The 23802-nt window shown below is 32.2% G+C and overlaps 1 protein-coding gene across 1 annotated transcript in view; it reads right to left on the minus strand.

The window, feature by feature from the left end:
• Positions 1–429: 429 nt before the first annotated feature.
• Positions 430–23802, minus strand: part of mib1 (mind bomb 1) — a 59396-nt gene continuing 36023 nt past the window's right edge. The window contains exons 7-9 of the mRNA XM_040725719.2: positions 7532–8282; positions 3198–3638; positions 430–1002 (exon numbers count right to left, since the gene is read on the minus strand). Coding sequence (XP_040581653.1) covers positions 862–1002; positions 3198–3638; positions 7532–8282 — 1333 coding nt within the window. The 3' untranslated portion in view covers positions 430–861. The remainder of the gene's footprint in view (positions 1003–3197; positions 3639–7531; positions 8283–23802) is intronic.

The raw sequence follows: 23802 nt of genomic DNA on the forward strand, positions 1-23802 counted from the left end.
AAGGATGCCCCTTGCTATTGCTCAGCATCATGCCTCTATGAATTTTATCTATATGCAACACTCATTGAAACTTTCTTGTCATCAACTAAACATCAAGCGGAACATTTTTTTTTCTAGATAACAAACGTATTGGAAGGGTTATTTGAGTTAAAACTGATCTTTAACTCAAAGTTAATAGAGCATCATGTAATTGGGCTTGCTATAATTTTTATTTGATGTGTCGTACCGACTGATGGGTACGACTGGCAGATTTTAACAAAACACGCAACCAATCATATTCTATGACGTCACTATTAAAAAAACATGGTGGAAGTCAAACATCAGTCGTACACGCGTTATGGTATAACCTTGTATTTCTATTAACCTTGTGTAAAACTTATTTAACAGTTCTTGTACTCCTAGTTGAAAGTGAATAAAAATAGCTCGACGTGATATATAATGGATTATATTTTTTTGCTTTGCTGCTTAAGGAGGTTACAAAACAGAGACGAAAAAATGAGAAGGAATAAAATATTCACACTTCAAAAAAAATATAATTTGTTTTTAGAATGGTCTATACAATGAATGTATGTACGAGTATGTAAAGATATTGATTGATAAGTTGGTTTGTAAAGTTAGTAAAAAGGCCTTTCAGAAATATTAATACTTTTTACAATAATGAATATTATTTCCATCATCATTTAATTATTTTCTAAAATAAATAATAATAATTGAAGCTTCTTTTTTTTTTTTTTTCATTTTGTGCAAAAAACAATTTAAAAAAAAAACAAAAACAAGGCTCCTTGGGCTTGAAACAAAACAATTTATGTTGAGTAAACAAAGTATATCAATATATGTATATAAGTTATAATATAAAGCGATTTAATAAAGCAGGATTCGTTTTTCAACAGTTTTACGACAAATAGGACATTCATTCATACGATCTCCACACATCTGACAGGTTCCATGACCGCATAGAAATATCATATTCTTAAAACGATCAAGGCAAACAGGGCACATCGTCTGAAAAAAAAAAAAAAAAAAAAAAGATTAGAGAAGTGAAATAAAAATATAAAATTCTAAATCCGTGGAAGTCTAACGAAGTCATTTTGTATTAGTTTTTTCCCCACTTGAGTCATAGATCCAATGTTACTAGAACATGGTTAGCAGAAAGAAAATGGTTTGACACGCACAGCAGATTTATTACATAAATTTATCTCTCTTTCTATTTCCGGTGACGTCATTGGGTCGAGTCTTCGTTATTAATTGTACAATAATTTAAAAAGTACAATTTTGGGGTTACTCAATATTTCAATAACCATAAGTCCCAATGACGTCACCAGAAATAGAAAGAGAGATACATATATTTAATAAATCTGCTGTATATATATATAATATAAATGATATCCGGAGAAGAGTTGCTCTCACAAAAACTTCTTTAATCATTTATATCGATCATATGTCCTAGGACTGATCTGTCTTTCTTTCCCGCCTTATTCAATCTTTTTTTTTTTTTTTATGAATACGATATTTTTGACAACTCAACAGTATATTAATAACCAAAGAGGATCAATGTAGCCAATGAAATTTGGAAGAAAAAAAATGATCACATGATTATTTTTTCACCCCCTGATATTAGCTTGTCTTGTTTTTTCTTTTCTTTTCTGATCGGTCTAAAAAAACTAGAAAGAGTGCTGGAGTACTATCAGTCGGGGCCTGATTAATTTTTATAAGTCCTAAAACGGACTCCTATCAATTTATGGTGACAACAACAGCTAGAATGACGTAGTTACTAACTATGTCATTTAACACTTGAAGTTTTTAGCATACCCTATTAGATAGAGACAAAATACTTGAAGTTTAAAGTAGGAGGTAAGTGACTAGAGAGTGTAAATCTCAAGTATTATTGTGATTGTAGCTTTCATTTATTTTTTATTTAATTTCTAGCTAGAAGTGAGGAAATTAAAAATATAAGTGGGTCCAAAGGAATGATCGGAAAGCAGTCCTAGAACTCATCCCACATTAGTCATGGGTAGAGATAGGACGAATCCTGAACCCAGATCCGAAATATCTGGCTTTGGTGGAAGTAGCTTGCATTATCCGAAAAGATCCGAGACCCGAACTGGGTTAACGTATTCAAACTTTGACAGATCATAAAAAATATTCTAGGAATTTTTCCTATCTAAAAATGCCTATAGTATTGTTTAGTACTTAACCCTAGTTGCTCTCGACATTTCTTCATCCTATTTCCACTAATCAGTGTCCTTAACACTGTTTTGGTTGGATACGAACTATTTCTTATTAAGCTGTGAACATTTATCAACTATTATCGATAATAAATTCATAGTTGGAAGAATTGGCCAACTCCCGACTGATGTTGGGGCTTTTTTAAGGTTTTTTTTCTTTTCTGAGGAAAGGTTGCGAGATACAATATACGTACCAACGTGCTCAATGTTATTATATCAATCATTCTAATAATGACAAATAATTATGTGTTAATCTTAGTACCATTGGGTTATTTATTGTTTCGGTATCAGTAATCAGTAAAAATGTAAGCTTCATCCTGGTTATGTGATATTCAGGTCCAAACTTTGTGTAAAATTCTATTACAATTCGAAACAAATATTTGTCAAATTTTGTTTTCGGATATGGATCCAGATATTCAAGTATCCGGAATTTACGTCTAATTGACCCGGATCCCAGAAAATGTGGATACGTCGTATCTTTAGTCATGAGCTAGAAAATGTCTTTGCAGTCAATATGTGAGTTCCTTTTTTTAGAAGTTAAACTTTTTTTTTAAACAAATTTTGAAAGATAAATTTTTTGGAAAAAAAAATTGATACAAAAAACTTCAAAATTAACAGGTGCTCAAAAAAAACAAAAAAAAAAACAATTGGAAACCAATAGCTATTCACAAAAAATTAAATCTTTCGGATTTTTTTTAAAAAATCCACAGCTGTTTACAAAAACATTATTTTTCTCTCGAAAGAACTTGCCAAATCCATAGCTATTCTCAAAAAATTAAAGTTTTGGTTAAAAATTGTATAAAATCGACAGCTATTCACAAAAAATTTCAAAAATTAAATTTTCTATTAAAAAGAAATAATTCCTTAATTTAGGGGGAGGGGGGACTACAGCCCCTATAGCTCACCCCTACAGACGCTCCTGCATTTTCTACTCAATATAGAGAAACCCTACTTAATATAATGAATAATTACTTGTTCTTTAATATCATTCAATTGTTCTTGCAGCTTCTTAACGGTCGAATTCGGGTCTTTGGTTCCATTGTTCATCGTGCCGGTGAGATTATTATTAGTAGAAGAGGGTGTTGGGCTGATGCTGCTGTTGGCATTTTCGTTTTTCACAGACTGACTAAGAGTCTGATTTGTGGACTTGGAAGAGAGTGGATTTAAATTGCTATGTTCATCTCCGGCGTTGTTATTGTGATTATTATGATTGTTAACGGATTTAATTGGATTGTCCACTTTTCCCATTTTACCACCAGAGCAGACTTTCAAGGGAATACGATCTTCGATGGGAGTTCGACATTCCAAACATTTCTTTATCACTCCTGCGCATCTGTCGCAGGATAGTAGGTGATTACATGGTTTAAACAAAACACTCGCTGGATTATCAGAGCATACCACGCAATCGTCAATCTATGTTGAAGATACAAGTAAAGAAAAAATAAATAAAAATACAAAATTAGTAAGTCGTTGAATCAAAGTAAAAAAAGGAGCTAATATCAATGTTATTATATCAAGGTGGGACACACATTGCAGGCTTATTAAGTAAGCCTCTCTTTATTGTGACGTCATTGGCTCCATTTGTTTGGGTTAATGTAATAAATAACCAAGTAAAAAAATACAGTAATTTAAATAGGTTCCGTATTTATCATCACTATATTTAGGTTTTTCAATTATTCTCTACAGTTCCTATATTCCTGTATTTGGGATCCGAATGATATCATCCATTATGCAGCTCAATTTTGGGTGAGAACTGAAAAACGTTACTAACTTAATTTGTTAAAATAATATTGGATGAGATAGGCCTTTTGTAGAGCACAATGAGCCGGCTGGAGCGAGCAAGCTCCTAACTACAAGTGTGTATTAAACTCCCTGACTAAAAAAAATGTTGTCGGACATGTCAAAAAGAATAACTTTTTTTGCCAATATATTTTTCTTTTTGTCACAATTTTAAAATTAAAGAAGTTATTTGTTTTATTTTGTCGTTTGTCCCCCCTCCCCCAAAGAAACATCTAAGTAAGTGCCCTGTGAGCCAAATTGATTGTAATTCAAGGGTTGAAAGTCACAGTCTTTACTCATAAATGGTGCTTTTTTAAATTTTCGCCTAATTTTCAGTTCAAATGACAGACGTCAAAATTTAATGAGAATCTGTTCTTTAGAATGTGAGTTATTGGGCTAAGTGTGACGTTACTTTTGTTATTTCTGAAACAATGGATCAGAAACATTTTTTTATATTTTAAACTGCTTCTTGACCTTAAAGAAATACACTTTAAGCTAAGCAATGGCTTGAAAAGTATTATGGAGAAGACTCCGTTCTATAAAGTGAATAAAATAATAAATATTAAAAAAATAATTTTGAACGAAAAAATAGTGTTTTCTTTGGTCTTTGTTTTTCCTTTTGGTCTATTTGCTATTACAGAATTAAAAAATGTATTAACATCACCTATTATATGATATGAGGGGGGGAGAGAAAAGTATTATTACTATCTAAAGAACAACCTTCAACATTTAAAATAGCACAAGTGCAGAGAAAATATTTAAAACTGAAAGTAAACATATGAATGCCTATTTCATTACGCCTTTAAAAAAAGACAAACACTAGAAGTAGATCGAAATTCATAGAGTTAGAGATGAAAGAATGAACAAAACTCCCAAAAAGAGGAAAAGTACCACCCGTTTTTTTTCCTTTTCTAATCTTCAAACTTTAATTTTTATCTACTTTTTGCCCACCCCCAGGGTCAATGTAAAAACTATCCGCATATTACTTGGAGAAACAAGTACGAGTGTCGTTTGAAAAGTTGGTGCAAAGTCCGAGAGAAGGCACTGCTGGTGCATATGGAGGTTATGATAAGTTAGTCGCATCTCTTTAAGAACGCATTTATTTCAAAAACAAAGATAAATATAGACTTTCAACATAAAATACAAGTTGTCAAGAATTTATAGCTACGCTATCGTTAATTCTGATCAAACCATACTCCTAGGCTCTGGAGGGAAATGTTTTTTTTTTTAATGGGGATTTTTTTTAATGTATGGGTTGTTGATTCGAAAATACACCAAAAAAATTAAGAATCCCAAAAACGAGTTATTGTACTAACGAAAAAAGGGAGAAGGTATATTAAATACGAATTAAAAAAGGGAATTAAGAAGAGAATGAGATAATTAATCTTAGTATGTATCATCAATCTTGATATCGGTTGAAGAAGGAACATGACAAATTAGCAATGACAATGACACTTAAGAAATGACAAGGTCAAACATTTGAAAAAATCAGTATTTTGTCATGGTAATTTATATGTTGCATTTACAAGAGTGTCAAAAGGGGGTTCAGGTTTGATTATATTTATCTCAAATGCACAGAAAACAACAAAATAGTTGTATACAAGGAGGTTTATCAATAGAAATTTACCTCTTATACATATATTTATAGTAGATCATTTTAGTTTGGAATTTTAACATAAACAAGCTGAATATGAATATATTTTTTTTTTTTCAATTTTTCCTTGACTATCTTTAAGAACGCATGTTCGTGTTAGTTAATATTATAATATTATTGGAGCGGAGTAGGTACGGCTAATTGAACTTTGTACTTGAAAGTATTTGAAGATGGGGGATTCTATTTCACAAATTGTGGTTTTAAATCCAGATATTTTAAAGTGTTTTGATTGATGAGGGGTGAAATGAAATGAGTGGAATGAGTCTCACGTCAATGGTTGTCTGATAGGTACGAGACAACTTTGTCGAAAAAAGTATTAAATATTTTTGAAGATGATTCATGTTGCAATACTTTGTAATTATCTATTATACTACTCCAATGACAAACAAATCTTCACAATTATAGAGCCAGAGACGACCTCAGAATAGAGGATTGTCAATCAGGTAATGACCAAATATATAGGAGCTCCAACCCATTTGATCCAAATGATGAGTTTTGTCCCTTGAATCTCAATGATTTATATATTGAGTTCTTAAAACATTTTTTCCGTTTTTAATATATTTGTTTAATTACTAATTATTAAATACTCCTTCATCAACATTTAATCATTGGGATTCGTGGAAAATATTTAAATATTTATTCTTTAAAAATGTGTCTAACATGAATAGTCCTCAAAGTGTCCGGGCAAGGTTATGTTATTCAGGGGTGCTGTATAAATAAATTAATAAAGGGTATTCCATAGAGAAAGAAATACATCCTGGGTATATAATTGAAAAATAGACTGTTACAATCTGGATATATTTCCATTTGTAGTCTTTAATTTAGCCTCTTTCGTGAGGTAAAAATGCAATTAGGCTTCATGGAGTTCCAATGCTCTTCAATGCAATCCTTGAGTGTTTTAATATTCGGTACCCTTCTCCTCCAGGTCAAACATACGGTCAGGAGGATGATGTAATCCGTCTTTGGGCTCTTATTGAGAAGTGATTGACAACGCTGTAAATAGTCATAATGAAATACGGATAACATCATCATTCTGACCGCATGTCTTACCTTGCCCTACAGAGCCCAGGGTGGTTTGATTAGAATTAAACATGGCGTAACACAAAATTCTGAACAACTATTATTTTATGTTGAAAGTCTGTATCTGTTTTTGTATATAATGTAATAAATGCATTTTTGTCATTATTTTTTTAAGCGGGACAAATAATCACACACAAACATATCCCTAGTTGGACTATACCCCATGTTTGCAAAATGTATATATATATAAATTTTTTTTTTTGATATAGCAGTCAGGTAACTTTTTTTATTATTACCCACAAAGAATTTGTGTTAAAATTAATTTACTTCAAACTCCTAACATTATGTTTATTTGTTTATTTAATTTAAAACTAGGAAGTAGAACTCATTCTTTAAGTAACCTCCACTTCTATTACCCCGAAAATGTTTTAAATTACCCCATTTAATGCAAGTTACCCCTGGTCCCCGACTACTACATAATGTTCATATGATCATATCTTATTTAGACATTTAAATACAAACAATGATCATAGATATTTAGATAGTAGAATTTGTAGTAGTATAAACATTTCAAATACATGGATATCAGCTGATTATATATATATTTTTACATACATATCCTCCCCCTTCCCCCCTCTCCTTCCATGCCCGAGAGTGAATCTGAGTGATGCTTGCTTTTCTTTGCGACGACTTCCTTTCCCCATCTCGTTTTGAGTAAGTATTTATAGCTCATAGCTCCCAGCTGTTGTTATTCAATACGTATGCGTGTAGAATATACACCTTTTTTTAAAAAAATATGTTCATCTATTTTTAAACAGAGTACATGTCTCTAAATATGTATATGTAATTTTACCTGACGCCGTTCATCCACATATTCCTTACAGATGAGACATTTCTTAACTTTATCCGAACATCCATGACAAACAGCCACATGCCCACAGGGTACAAATAGCATATCCCTCTTCTGATCCGAACAGACAATGCACTCCTCCAGATTACTATCATCACTCTCCTCATCATGCTCTCCATCCATTCCATCTCCTCGAATGAGCGTCTGGATCTGATTAAGAGCCCCAGAGTTCTTCTTTTGACATTTCGTGAGAGCTTTGCATAAATTAGGGTCTGGACAGAGGTCTGTCGGGGTCTGTCCTTTTTTGTTTTTGATGGTTAAATCCGCACCATTGGCAGCTAGAAAACATGCAATTGTACCTGAGGACTTTTTGTCAGCTCCTTGACTACCAAGTCCCATTAACAATTTCCCCAGATCTTCCATGTCTTGTAGTTGCCTTAATTGGGTTAGAGTATGATGTCTTAGAGCCTCGTGAAGAGGAGTGTCTCCATCTTTGTCTGTGATGTTTAGATCACATCCCTCTCGAACAAGGAGGCGCACAATGTGAGCATGCTGTCTTTCAACTGCTAAATGTAGAGGAGTTTGGAGATTCATGTTTTGAACGTTGATGTTCGCACGTCCGGCCATGATGAGGAGCTCTACTACATCAAAGTGATTGTTGAGAGCAGCCAGATGCAGGGCCGTGTAGCCGTCATCTTTCGTTTCATCTACTATCCAGGGGCGTGGTAATTTGGATAGGAGTATCTTCATGGCACTGCAAAAAAGAGTAGAGTTATAATATACAATTTAACACATAAAATCTTATTTAATTATGGATCATATACACACATAAAATACAATGTATGCAGTCACTTAATTATTTTAACCCTTCAAACAACTTATTTACTGTTACTTAGTTGCCCCATATATTAATCAAGGAATCCCTTATAGATAGGAAGTTCACTTTTTTGCACCCTTAACCCTCGTGTCATCTTACCGAGTTAAGTTGGAAGGGGTTCAACTTATATCTATGTATATAAAAAAATATCTCTTATTGATATCTGAAAGACTTGAACTCCCTCAAGCTAGACTTTAACATTAGAAAAAGTTGCAAATTATCAGTAGGTATCCTTGCATTTTTGCTGAAAATGACATTTTGTACAAAGATTTACGTACGGGTAATTTTGCTCCGGTTATAAGACAGGATATTTGGAATATTATCGCATAGACTAAATGTGACTATTTTATGTAATTGAAGAACCAATATATTTTAATTCAATTAGTCCTTTCATTTTATAACTATTCAAAGGTGTACAAAAAATAAACAAAAAAACCCTTAGTTGGTCAAAAAAGGAAAAAAAAATATGTAAAGAATGTTCCTTGGACTAATCATCTTACGTAAGACAGAAAGCTTATACTAATATTATGGCGGCAATCAAAAGAATATTCAATTATTCCTACTGTAAAATCTTAAAACAATTAAAACACCTACATTTCCTTACAAACGCTACTTGAACAGAACATATTCATTACACAAGTCAATAACATTTTACTTTTACAAAATGTTTAAAGTTCCATATTCAATTCTAGTACTACTTGACACATTGTTTACAAATCAATAAAATTGAAAACAAATCATTATTAGAGCACGTGGAGTGAGAACTAAATTGTCATAACTCAAGGACTTGCTTGACAAAAATTAAGATTCAAAACTCTTTTTTTTCTTCATTATTAATAATGATGGTTTCCAATTTTTATAATAAATTCCCTTCAATAGTGTACATTTTTTTGTTTTTAAAATGTAACCTTAAATATTAGACTTTATGGATAATATAATGGCAATAAAACTAATAGTTCTCATTTTTGAGTTATGACAATTTGGTTTTCATCCCTCTAGTTGCGCTAAACTTTTAATACTAAATACTCTTGTACATCAAACCTTAATGATAAAGTCTTTGATTAAAATCCCGTGGCGTAAAGACAATTGAAAAATTGAGAAGTTATTTATTTTCGCACAGAACTATTAAAATATGATGTTTTTTTTTTTTTAAATCTTTAAATTGAATTTTCTCGTGGTTCTATGATTTCATTTAAAATATAAGCACATATTTGAAATTTCCATGCAATTTTGCAAGGACAATATTAATTTACCCGTGAATAATTTATTTTCCTCATGTGCAAAATAAAAGCTATATAAAAGAAGAAAACACTCTAAAAAATTGAAATAGCAAATTCTTGAAAAACAACAGATTTTATATGAAGAAACTATTTTCAGATTCGTAATTAACGAGTCATAATTACTTTTAAAATTAATTATGAAGCTTGTATGATTTTTCAATCTTATGAATTTGTATTTTTGATTTTTTTTAAAAAGTCAGGAATTACATAATTAATATATCGATCATTAATTAAAAATATTCAATTATTACATTCCCCACATCAAGTATAGTGTTGTGTTGGTCTTAATTTCTTCGGTCCAAATCCGTTGTAAGGATTGGACCTTAAATACAACTGAATAACATTCATTCATAATGAAGAAGCACCTTAGAGACGTTACGAAGGATATGTGATGGGTTAACATAAAAACAATTTTGAACAGAAATCAAGAACATTAGAAACGCTCAATTCATTGTTCTACTCCAATATACCATAATGATTTTCACACTAATGGTTACTTCCATCCCCCTTTTAATCAAAAAGTATATACTGTTAATAATATAATTTCTATTATTATATGCTATTAATATACCCTTGTTATACTCTATGACGTCAAAATCTTTATGTTTTACCCAGCAGTCGGTACGTTACATTAGGGACAATTACATGATGGGTTAACCTTACATTTCTATTAACCTTGCCGTACATCCCAATATTTCATAGACATATTTCCGTCAATTATCGGCTGAGTATCCAAAATTGTGGGATGAGCTAAGATACTTAAGAATAGTAGCTTTAGTTTAAACCTTTATTAGATCCAAGAGACGTACATTGACCGGGATATGGCTCCTTTCAACCATAAAATCCATCAATTTCTCATATTTGTTTATGAAGATGAATTTTTGAGGATTTAAGTATTTTAGCACATAGTTTTGAACAAAAATCATGAACAAAGTAGGATCCATATTATATTGTTTACTTCATATTAATATGTACAGTTCAAAATTTCTTCATACAGGAATTTAAGTCATTCATGAGAAAAATCAATTTAGCTTTCCTTTTTTTGCTGACGTGTCATGTACTATAGAATTTCTTAGTACATATTACATACTATACACATAAGCAGCTTTGGATCAAGATAAAATAAGTCAAATGGGGAGGAAGGGAGGGGGGAGGGGCAGAGGGGGATTTTACTATTATCATTAATAATATGACTATAAGTATACTGAAACAAAGAGGAGTTCCTCCTCATGACAGACAAGCCTTTCATAAAATCTCATACAAAGGTGTACATATATTGTGCATATATGTATTATTTATCTTTTCTATTAATTAAAATAACCTGAGTGACATTCCTTCCTTAAAAAAAAAAATAATAATAACAAAAACGACACACATTTTTCCTTCCTCCTAATCTTTTTGTTTTTTTGACTTCCGCTAAAAATATATAAATAACATCAAAAAACAATATGAGCGTTCCGTTGTTTCCCTCATGGGGGGAATTTAAAACACTAAGGGGAAGAAGCAGAGGTTTATTTTTTAAAGAGAGCAGAGAAGAGAGAAAGGGAAGTCGCGTTCACGACAACACAGGTCCTGCCCTCCTACTCCTGCCTGCCTGCCCCTCTATTACATATTTATGTGAGATGTTACTCGAGATATTTTTGGCCCCCTTCTTATACGGACGCGCTCTCTTTCCCCCTATATATGATACATCTAAATGTGGCCCGTCAACACAAAATCAGTTTAAAATATTATTTTATTAATTAATGTGAATTTCTATCAACATGGAGTACATCTCCGTTTTTCTCTGTCATCTGAATCCTGAAAGCTCACGGATTATTGTGGACAATGATCCTTCCGACTCATTCTTTTTTACCCTTAAAACAATCAGCAAATTAAAAATAGAATAGATAAAAATCATTTAAAAGTGTTTTTATTGATTCTGTATCTCGTTTATAACTCGATATATTTGCATATTTAGAGCGAAAAATGATGAAAAACGTCACTCTTCTTTAGACCCTTATAACTTATTCATAATACATACATAGTGATGAGGAATATCATGGCTTATACTATATAAAAATATAGTCCCAAAGTACTATAATCCCAGACATTTCAAAATTCAGATGACTGAAAAAAAACTGAGATAAGTTTATTTTTCCTGGGCACAAGGATAAATTCCCTTTTTGACAGAAATTCATTCGTACAAAATGAGTCTATGTTTTTCATATTAACCCTTTGGAATCCTCGCAAATATCACTTACAGTGGATCAAAACTGATCGTCACGATAAAATAAAATAAATTAATATGTGTGTTTCCGTCAACATACAAGCAATTTAAATGATAACAATCGAATCTTTGACATTCATTATTGACTACGGGGGTTCTACCGCATAAAGCAGATTACAAATCCGTGGATTTCGCATACCAGAGTGTTTGGATTTAAACTGACTCCCTAAATATCTTTCATTTTTTCATATCATAATAATAAAAACTATACATTGGGTTAAACAATTATGTTTGTAGTTGCTGATGAGTTTGTTCATACTAGGCCCATATATTCATATAATGGAAGTCTACAATTTTGCAAAGAGGACAGGGGAGAGGCTCTGTATATTAGACAGAATTCAAACATTTGGTTTTCTTACTTATTATACAAAATTGCAATATTTATAAAGCCTTCTGAATAAATATTATTGACTAACTTCCGATTATTTAAACTCTACTGTATTGTAATGCCCTGATTCAAAATAATATAAAACCCCAATGAAGATTATATTTTACAATATCTTGTCTGGCATAGATTATTTTAAATAATCTCTATGATTTAACCACAACCTAGAAAACAAAACAAAGGGAAAATAGACACTACTGCACTTTGACAAATAATTTATCTTCCATTTGACGTGTTTAAGTACTAAACAAGGTTATACCATAGAGACTGTAAGACTCATGTTTGACTTCCACCACGCTTTTAATATTGACGTCATAGTAGATGAAGGCTTGCCCAGGAGTCGCTCCGATACATTAAGTTGAAAATTCTCGAAATAGTGACGTCATAGACTATGAGTAGTTGCATGTTTTGTCAAAATCTGCCTACCTTGCCCCGCAGTCGGGAACGATACATCAAATTAAATTTTTTAGCAAGCCCCATAACATGATATTCTAATATTGTATTGTTATTAACCTTCATAGTAAAAAAGTCCACGCTCAAGGCGGATTTTATATAGTGCAGATTTTTCTTTTCCCCTAAATACTCCCATATGCGGGACCCCGTGTATTTTTATCAACAAGGATCATTCTTATGAACCTTTTGAATTTGTCGCAAATTACATTTAAAGTAACCAAAATGGATCATCACAATATAAGAAAGAGAAAATGATAATTGTTCCCTCACAACAAAAAAGCAAGGTGGAATTATTTTTCCGTCAAATTAAGTGTGGATTACATTTGATGTCCTCCAAAAATTAATATTTGTGCGTTTGCTATCAATAAGGATGGTTCTTATTCACCCTTTGCACCTTAAAATAACACCAAAATGGATCGTCACAATAAAAGAATAAGCCATTTATGGATTTTATATTTGGAAGAAGGCATTTCCGGGCCAATATACGTCTCTTAAATAAAATAAACATCCTAAACTACACCCAAAATTATTGGGGTAATTAATTCAGGCCATAAATTTGAAAAATAAACAAATTAATTGAGAATATATTTAGTCTTTTACCTCATGTTTTTGTCTCTCTTACTTTGTTTCTTAGTCTCTAGGATTACTCCAAAAGTTATGGATCTATTTTGATCAAACTCGGTCAGATGATTATATATTGTCACAATGAGAGTTTATTAAATTTTGAGAGGTCAAGCTAAAAGTTCAAGGTCAAGGTAACTCAAAACGTAAGAAATACATAATTCACAATAACTTTGTAACAAATTCAGATACATACCTCAATTTGATTTTAGTTTGGGCACTCTGCCCATTTTAGTTTAACATTGTTTTTAATACAAGTCCCACCCTTTTACAAATTGTAATTTCTACATCTCAAAATTGCAAACATGCGTCATTTTAATTACACACCAACCATCCATTGATGCTCTCATATCATTTTGGTCTGTATTTATTTACCTTATTTTAGTATGATAGTAGGAACACATTACCGGGGGGCGTATTATCAATTAGTAACTTCCATCAAAACAGTCAGTAATTATACCATTAATAACATATCGACCATGAATGCTATTGTAATCAGGATAATGTAATAAACGATAAATCTTTCAGATACTACAATGTTTTTATCAATTGTTTTAGCTTTGCTTTTCATCTACTACATGGTTTTTTAATGTCAAAAGTTGCCTCGGAATAGTAATTATATCCTAATTTTTGTTTTGTTTTTAATTTAAAAAAAGGCTCTAAAGGGCAAACCTATGACTGTTGAAGTTTTTTGTATTTTACGCCTTCAACAGCAATAATAAATATGAGCGTTAGCGCCCAGGGGGAAAAATGCTGTTATATGGAGGACAAAAGACGTTTGAGCAAAGATATCAGCTGACAAAAGGGGTATAATAGAACAACATATTTGTTTGTTTATTTATATTAATAAATATCGGCAAATCCAATATGAGAAATGATACTTTACTTTGATGGACTCTGATGTTCTAAAAAAAGGTTGCCTTATATTTCCTTAAGCTGAGGTTGGGCTTATAATGAAGCTTTTTCCCTGAAGTTATTAATTGCATCATAGATGAAGGAGACGCATTCTTGGGGGCTCAAAGTTGATATTTATACAAAATATATGCGAAACAGAAACAAATAGACTGATCGGTCTGAAAGTTGGTTTGTGTGTTCTTTCCAGGAATGCTAATTACTGAACATAACCTCAACACGGACCAGAAGTGCCCTCATACAATGTACATATGTACAATAAACCTTGGTTTAACTCCATGAGTATTGACTAATACTTGAAGCCAATTATAAACACTGATATGTGAATATAATCAATTTAATAAAGTAGGATACATAATTAAAGAAAAATATAAGTATATTATCCTTGATAATGTAATCGCAAAATTTCCTCTACACTAACGAAATAAGATTGTATAACGATGTAATAACATATTTTTAATAGATTTTTGGGTCAGATCTATAATAAAATTAAGGAGTAGAGGGATAGAGTTTATATACACGCTAAGGTTTCAGTCCGTATATTTGTTATTCCTCTTTCTAGATCTAATACTTCACTATTTCTCTCTTAACATGAATTAAACAAAAGGGGTTTCCTTTTTATAAAACTTGGTTGTTTAGACCCCCCAAAATGACCGACTCTATACACCATGACATATGATTTTATGAACAAGATTTTGTACGTCAAATGATCCCACATTAAATAACTTTAAAACAAAACTAAACTCACAGCGTCTTTCGCACTGATTCCCCAACTCTGAATCAGCTTCTATCCTCATAAAAGTGACTCTGTTACTCGTATCTCAAAGTATTTATGCATCTTTGTTTCTACCCTTTCTCATAGATCAAGATTTTAATCCACTAATGCCTTACTATGTCAAACATCTAATCGAAATCCTTTATCGACCATCATAGTATCATGAATACATTTTCCTAGTGAGAAGACCTAGATACTCGTAAGCCTTAATCTCATTTCTGGGTTGCAACTTGTACAACTTGCCCGTACAAGTTACAACTTGTACATAAATAAAATATTTAGTAGAAGAAAGAGAACAAACTACTACTTTCTTAGACGGTTATTTTAAAGACGACGCGCGCAAACATGTGAGAATGCTATTTAAAAGCAGAGCAGAGGAGGGGGAATCATAGCCAGGAGGGGAAGAAACTGTGCCAAAAAAACATAAGAAGAGGGGGGGGGGATTTAAGAAGAGGAAGAAGCAAGCAGACTGAGTTGTTTCGTACACATATGAGGAGGAGAGAAGAAGATGAGATATATCATTTCATCTCATATTTTATTTAAAAGTAGTATTGTATATTAACTGTACAGCCTACCCCCAACTCATTTTACTAAAAGCAGCCCGCCCCTCGCGCTTACTATAATATATTCTTTATGAATGTGGCGGTGACGTTGTAAAAACTTACAGAGTAGCTGAGTATATGTGGTGGTGAATCTTATGAGGGGCAGCTTTAAGAAAGAGAGTGATGATCATGAGGAAGCTGAAGAGTAGCAAGCAAAGAATGCAACAATGTTGATCTACTGAAGAAGAAGAAGCATTCATCTTTAGCAATCACGTCTTATTGCAGCAACCCATTACTTAGCAGTAGTCATCATTCAGAGAATGTGTTCACAATCCTCAGTCAACACTTGAGACCCAAAGGAATATCTAGTCCTTGGTGTCTTTATGTACACGAACACGTCTTCTTCTTCTTCATCAGCCTTAAATATTGTGATTCAACTTCTATATCAGTGTACTCGTAAAGAACGAACCATTGGATATCGTTTATAGCCTTTACTTCCTGAGACTATCTCCAGCCATCTCAACATTCCAGGAGCTCTCCACCAATAAATCAATATATATATATATACGTAACATCCGGATGAAGAGCATTATTATTTGAATCCTTTAGGTGCCGTACTTCTTATGCATCCCTCAGTAAATGACCCACAACATTTATGATATATCACTTATTGAGTCTTTTATCTTATGTGCTCAATATCCTTCTCTCTCTCTCTCTATCTCTTTTCCCCCACCAATAAGACTATATCTTAAAAAAAAAAAATATTCACACAGATTTCTGTGGAATGTAAAGAAGTATGGAGACTTAGAGGACATTCTAATCATCACATTCTACACTATCCATAAGTACATTTTTTAGCAATTATATTCAATTATGATCATATTATTATTATTATTTTTTTTTTTTGTACATAGTTAATCAATTGATGAAATAAAGTCTAATATATATATTTTACATCATTCTGATAATTGATTTTGTCTATAAATTGTGTTTTTTTTATTTATTCTTTAAATGTTTTACTGTTGTTTCAATTGAGATTCATGAGACACTCATCTCCTCCTCTCATGAGAGGAGGAAGAAGCTCAAAATGCTTATTCCCTTAATAATATGAAGAACAACAAAGAAAAAAGGGCGGGGAAGGATGAATCAATTTTTTTATCTTCTACACATTTAAAGAAGATAACTTGTCTCATCTATGTGTATATATAGATGCTGAATGTGAAAGAAGAAGCAAATGGGAGAAAGAATAATTGGAATTTTGCCTAAAAAATAAGATTACGAAGAAGTAAGCTGTAGAAAGGTCGATGAAGGATTTGCAAAAGAACACTCTAGGCATATTATGACACTCTTTAAAAACATAGCGTCATATGTTTCTCCATTTTTGGGATATGGGCATTGATAAAATGGATGGATTTTTTTGTTGTTGTTGAATATTTTCATTGAGTCCAGTTCAAATCCTCGTAAAAAAAGGATACTTTGAAGAGAACTTCATACCCATCAGTCAAAAAGTTGAAATAACTTAGGAATTCCTCTAGAGTTTAGAGTCTTTGATTGTGTTATCAATATTAGACGCAGTCTTAGAATTTGAATTCAAATCAAGCTTCGAGTGCTTTCGATAGCATAATCAGGTCAAGTCAATTGTCTTAGCTTTCGAGTTAAAGTCAAGTTTCGAGTCTTTAATTGTGTAATAAAGTCAAAATACTACTCTTAAGCTTCGAGTATTTGATTTTGTGATCAAGTCAAGTCCCTAGTCTTAGCATTGTGTGATCAAGTCAAGTCACTAGCCTTGGCTTCCAAGTTAAACTCAAGTTTCAAATCTTTGATGATGTGATCAGGTCAAGTCACTAATCTTAGCTTCTAGGTTAGTCAAGTTTGAAGCTTTTGAATGTGTGATCAAGTCAAATCATTAAGTCTTAGCTTTCGAGTCTATGAATCTGTGATCAATTCGAATCACAGATCTCTTAACTTCTGAGTACTTGATTGTGTGATTCAATCTAGTACCAATTTTTTTTAAAGTGGACTGTGGTCCTCTGGTTATGATTTATTCATTTTACATAATTTAAAAAAGAAAGATGGATCTCCAAATGATGTCTTGTTATCATGAATGGTTAACTAGGTAATAGTCTTATATTCAAGTATTACTCGAACTCGAAAATTAGAAATGGGACTATTCCCAAAAGAAATCCCGATTCCTATGCAATTCCATGTATTAAAAATTAGAGATGCCGATTTGATTATTTATTATTTTGAAAAATGGTTAAAAAATACTATTTTTTGCTATCAGGGGCTTAGTTTTTGGAGTTTTTTCGAGAATAAAATTAAAAATTATTTTTTTTTTGGGGGGAAAAATTAAATATGAAAAAAATTTAAAAAAATAATAGTTACAATTTGATACTTTAATTTTTGATTTTGAAAAATACACAATTATTCACAAAAAATAGAAGTTTTTGGGGGGAAAATCCCAAAAATTCCCAGATGTACTCAAAAAAAATTTTTTTTTTTTTGAATTTTTTTTTTCCAATATACAAAAAATTTAAATATTTAATTTAGTCAAATTGATATATGTCTAGTATGTACCAAAAGAACAGTACACACTAAAAAGAGGCGCTCCTTTCTTCTTACAAGAAGAGTAACAACTGTGTAAAAAAGGATAAATATACACGTTGCATAAATTTATACAAATGAGCATAGCCTTGATCTCAGTCTACTTCAAAAATGTATTATTGTGCCCAGGCTCAAACTTAACTCAATGCAAAATTAATAAACTCGGAAATTTTGAATAAAATTACCAGGACATTAAGAAATTATAATTAATGCTATTCTGAAATCTCTTATTTTTTCTGCAATTAGTACTGTAGGTATTTTATAGTTAAAAATCCTTTGTTTTATTCTCTTATATAAACTCCACTTAAAAAAATTACTACAATTTTAAGATCCTTATTTTTTGCTTTTCATATATGCGAATAAATTTTAAAAATCTAATTCTAACACAATTTGGGTCTTGGAGGGATAACAATTCCATTAAATTATAATTATAAACAACTCAGTATTGTCTCAACTCGACTCAAATGGTGAATGCAAGTCAAGTCACGAGTCTTAGCTTTCGAATCCCCGTCAAGTTACGAGTCTTTCATTGACAAAATAAGTCAATTGCAAGTTTTGAAAATATGGAATCAAGTCTAAGTAGAGGAGCAGGTCTCAAGTGAATGTTTTAGATAACTTTCAATCAGATTTGTGTCGATTTTATTCGAATAACATGTTACGAGTAAATTATCAAAAATTTGAACCCAACACTGAAAATTGGCATATTGTCCCAACACAAACTTGTCAACACAGACCAGAATTCAAAAACTCTAGTTTGGTCGAACTCGAGAATTTTTTTAAGTCATATCCAACAAAATTCATTGTTTGTCTCAAACTATCCGAGCCTACGGCTCATAACAATGACACATTCAATTGTCAATAATAGGGTTGAGGTTTAGTTTGAAAATATTAGACGGTTCTGAAAGCGTTATGACTTTTAGTGGACCAAACCAGTTCGGTCTGGACCGGTTTCAAAGAAAAATTCGTTCTAGACCGATTCTATAAATGATTTTGGACGACGTCGTTTGTGTTTAAAATAGTGAGCATGAGCGATAGAGATAAAAAAAAACATAGATTGATGCTGTGAAGAAGAAATTGACCTTGTCGTAGTTGATCACAACATTCAAATTGTAATAGCAATCAATAAGTGTATGCTTACAGCCTTAAATATTTGTATGTTCGATCCTCACTGTATTTGACATTTGATTACATATTTAAACTCCTCGGGTTTTCTGGAAGTACAGGATGATTCCATATAAGATCTGAAGTGATTGATGAACTATATTTTCCATCCTTTTGGTCTACTATATTTCGGCTTCAAAAAATTCCCTTGCTTTTTCTAAGGAATAGCCCTCTATGTATTTTATCTTTATGGGATTGACACATACATTAACATGATATGAAGCTCAATGACTTGAATAAGTCATATTTGTTCAACGGATATATCAGGAGTAGCCAGAAAATCGGTTCACAATTTCAAAACGACTAAATTTCAGTCTACGGTCTGATATCGTTGTCTTGACCGAAATATCAGTCCGAAACTATTCTAGAAAAAAATCACTAAGACCAAATCGGGGAAAAATCAGTGTATGAGCAAGTCTCAAGACTTTATCGATATCTTCAAAAACGACTCTGGAGACAATGCCGGATACCTTGCTAACCACATAATTATTTATAATTCAAGCCACCTCTTCTTCGACTTTTTCTTCTCAATGTGGGAGATTAAATAGCTTCTTTTAATACATAATATAAGAAAGAAGAAGCCCTTTCAAAGTAATAATAATTCTACACCCATTCTTGATTTCATGCAGACATTTATATATATATATAAACACACAATCAAGGGACCTTACTCCGTAAAAGAAAGGAGGCAAAGCCCCTCCACCCACCCACAACCATAAAAAAAAAAAATACTTCGTTATTTTATATTTCATTACATATTTAACTGCAGTCCACCACGAAAAAAAAGAGGGGGGCGTAATACCCCCCTCTCCTCCTTTAAGGCCAACAGAGTTTTTAATCCCGATTCGGTGGTGACATCAAGAGAGGACTTTAAAAAATATATAAAAAACTAGTAGAAAGCTCAACCGTCCACTATATATATACCAGGTGCGTAGTAGAAATATGTACACTTATATAAGAGAGTAATTAGAAAAACACACGAAAGTAATTGATCATTTCCACCATCAGCTGACAAGCTGAATAAAACCAAATATAAAGTTAACGCAATCAATCGAAAAATCGCCCTACAAAGGGATAATCGAGTGGAAGACACCAACATAAGATCCAAAACATGACTTAGACAAACAGGAAGGTTATTTACAACGCCAAGGTTTCCACATAAACGGGGGTATTTGAATCTAAATGGTTCATCAGCAAAACCAACAAAGGTTAATCAGTACTTTTCGGAGACAAGGAATCCATTTTGGCCAAAAATCATGTGGCCACCATACTTACAGGATGCTAACACGCTTAAATTTTCTTTTTGAGCACATTTTGAGGATAGGGCCTCCCATCTAAGGGCACCAAAGCTCTCAAGATTTCCGTTAATGCGCATTATAGCTCCATAAGCCCCAATCACAGTACTACCACCTGCCAAAGAGTAAATCAGGATATAAAGGCATCTTTTAAAGTCGATGGAGGCTACAGTGAGGATTAGAAATGACAAGTCATGTGTCAACATTAACTTCGCTCTACTACTTTCCAAAATGAAGGCTTTTAAAATTACAGATTCAAAGTTTTTAGTTTTCAATAACACACCCGGTAATATGTAGGATATTGAACAATAATATCATAATAAAATCCGGGTATTTCTCCCTTTTTTTTCTCTCTCTCTCTCTTTCCCATAGAAGTATTGCACCATAAAATATCAGATAAATGCGTCAAGGAGAGAAGAGATGTCATGTAGTCGTTCTTTTTTATTTCTTTTTTTAGTAGAGTTCTACATACTTTTTGAAGTAAAAAGGACAACGCGTGCAAATATATAAAAGCCTCCCCCCTCTCTCTCTTCATCGTGGGCTAAGAGCCCCCTCCTTAATAAACATTATTACACATCAATGGACCAAAAATAAGAAGTATATCATGTATATAAACATATTCTATAAAAAAAATAGAAAATCGGGAGCGAGTGTAGAAGAATTAATATCATTACTTTTTGTAAAAAAAATAAATAGGCATGGCAGCCCGAAAATGGCTGCAAAGTAACAGCTGTTTATATGGTCGTATGGAGAAGAAGGAAAAAGGAGGATTGGTGCTTCTTCTTTTTTCCTTTTTTTTTTTTTTTCCTTCTTTTTTTTTTATTAAGAAAAGAATAAAAAAAGGAAGAGAAAGGGAGTTACAGTCAGTCCTTTTGATTAAGGCATTCAGATCGGATGGCTATTCTCCTTCCATATATATTATATTTATAATAAAATATCATATACTACAAATAAAAATAGAAGTTGCTCAACTTTTTGTTAGAGTCATTGAAAAAAATAATAGAGTATTCAAGTCCCTTTACTATTATTAACTACTACTAATAGTACAATCCCTATCACACAACATTGACGGAAAAAAAAAAGATATTAAATCTAAATAACCGATCGTATTTTTTTTTTCTTTTTACAACGAAACCATAAATCAGTGTTTTTTGTTTGTTTGTGAACTTATGGAAGGTAAGCGACTGCCGTGGTGTTTCCCATCCTCCCGACACTCCCTTCTCCTGCATGTCTCTTTTTCTATACATATATGCATCTATAAGCTCATCGATAAATACCATTTCAACTGTCCTATTTAGTTGGCTTAAGTCGGTCCAAATGTGTAAAAAAAACATACTTTATATATATATATATAAAACACCTAGATTTGGTCCCCTTCAACCAGCTGTGTACGGACGGGCATATTCTTCATTATAATTACATTCTAACTGGACTTATTGGACAATTGATGGAGAAGAAGAATATGAGGGTTTTTGAAGAGGAAAAAGGAATTCCTATTTTGTTATTAGGGCCTTTTCATTATTAGAGTGTCAATAAAATACATTCCTAATATAATAATATAAATATATGTGAATTAGACTTGACTATTATGTTTTAATATTATATATATATACATAAATGTGCTTTCGGCTTTCTTTTATATACTTAAAACTTTTTTCCCCCTCCCTCCCTCCCATTTTAATCGACTGCTGAAAAAGTTATAAAAAGTTTTTTTTTTTAATGTTAAAAAACAAAAATTCATTTTACATAAATATGTATGTATGTATGTAGGCTCTGTTTCTTAGGCGGCAGAGTAAGGTAAGTGTCAGAAATGATGATAGTTTGTAATAATAATAACAGTATAATTTTTAGAAATACGAGGTGTGTGTTCAAAAAGTAAGGTGACTTTGGATTTTTAGGAAAAAATATTTAATTATTCATCAATATTTATCTTGTCCCCCTCAGATAGATACAATTCATTTGTGAGAACACTTTTTTTAATCCCCGAAGCACTTCTCATAAGCACTCATACCCCTTGAGCTCTTCCAGCGTTGCAAATCTACCTCATTTCATAGGTCTCTTCAATTTTGGGGGAAAAGTCACATGTGGCATACGCTGAATATGATGGCTAAGGCATGATCGTGATGTTGTTTTTGGCTAAAACATGCGACGACTCTTTTGGTCAAAACCAGCAGTTTCGGAATAAACTTCCCTGACACATGTTTCATGCCAAAAACGTTACTTCTCTGACAATAATTCGACGGAGTAAAAAAACAAACAATTTCCTTCACTGCTTCCACGTTTTCATCATCTTTTTTTGACGTGCTTAGGCGTCCAGAGCCAAGCTCGTCAATGGCATCTTCCCCACCATCTCGGAAGAGTTTATACCACTTGTAAGCATTTTTTTAATTCAGATCAGTTTCACCGTATGCCATTGTGAACGTTTTAAGTGTTTCGGAGAACTTATTTTCATTTTTTACAAAAAATTGATTCAAATTCTTTCATCCATCCTTTTCAACAGCAAAAAATTCGCCAAACACGTACATTAAATTTAGCCTTTATACCTTTCACAAATAATATAAGCATATTATATAGCTGAAACAGTAAATATATATTCGTGGCGAGATCACTAACATAAATAAATCGAACATACCAAATGTACCTTCCCCACGAAATTGGAAAAGTCACTTTACTTTTTGAATACAGCTCGTACATTATTCTTGCATACTTTGTTCATAGCCACCCTTTTTTGAACAGTTTTGAATATATTAAATTTAGAGCAAATATACTTTGTATTAACACATCGGCTAAAAAGTCCCGGGATTCATAAAGAAATCACGCATAGCTTGAACGGTATTTTTTCCCATTAAGAAGCAGTGTAAAGTTAAAAAATTAAAGCCCAATTAGGTGCGACTTGATTGCCCTAAAATTACTTGTTTCTCCGAGTAATATGGGAATATTTTTTACATTGACCCTAGGGGCGGGCAAAAAGTAGATAAAAATTACAGTTTGAAGATTAGAAAAGGAAAAAACGGTTCGTACTTTTCCTCGTTTTGGGAGTTTTGTTCATTCTTTCATCTCTAACTCTATGAATTTCGGTCTACTTTTAGTGTTCGTCTTT

The sequence above is a fragment of the Lepeophtheirus salmonis genome, chromosome Z (assembly GCF_016086655.4).
Source record: "Lepeophtheirus salmonis chromosome Z, UVic_Lsal_1.4, whole genome shotgun sequence".
Taxonomy (NCBI): domain Eukaryota; kingdom Metazoa; phylum Arthropoda; class Copepoda; order Siphonostomatoida; family Caligidae; genus Lepeophtheirus; species Lepeophtheirus salmonis.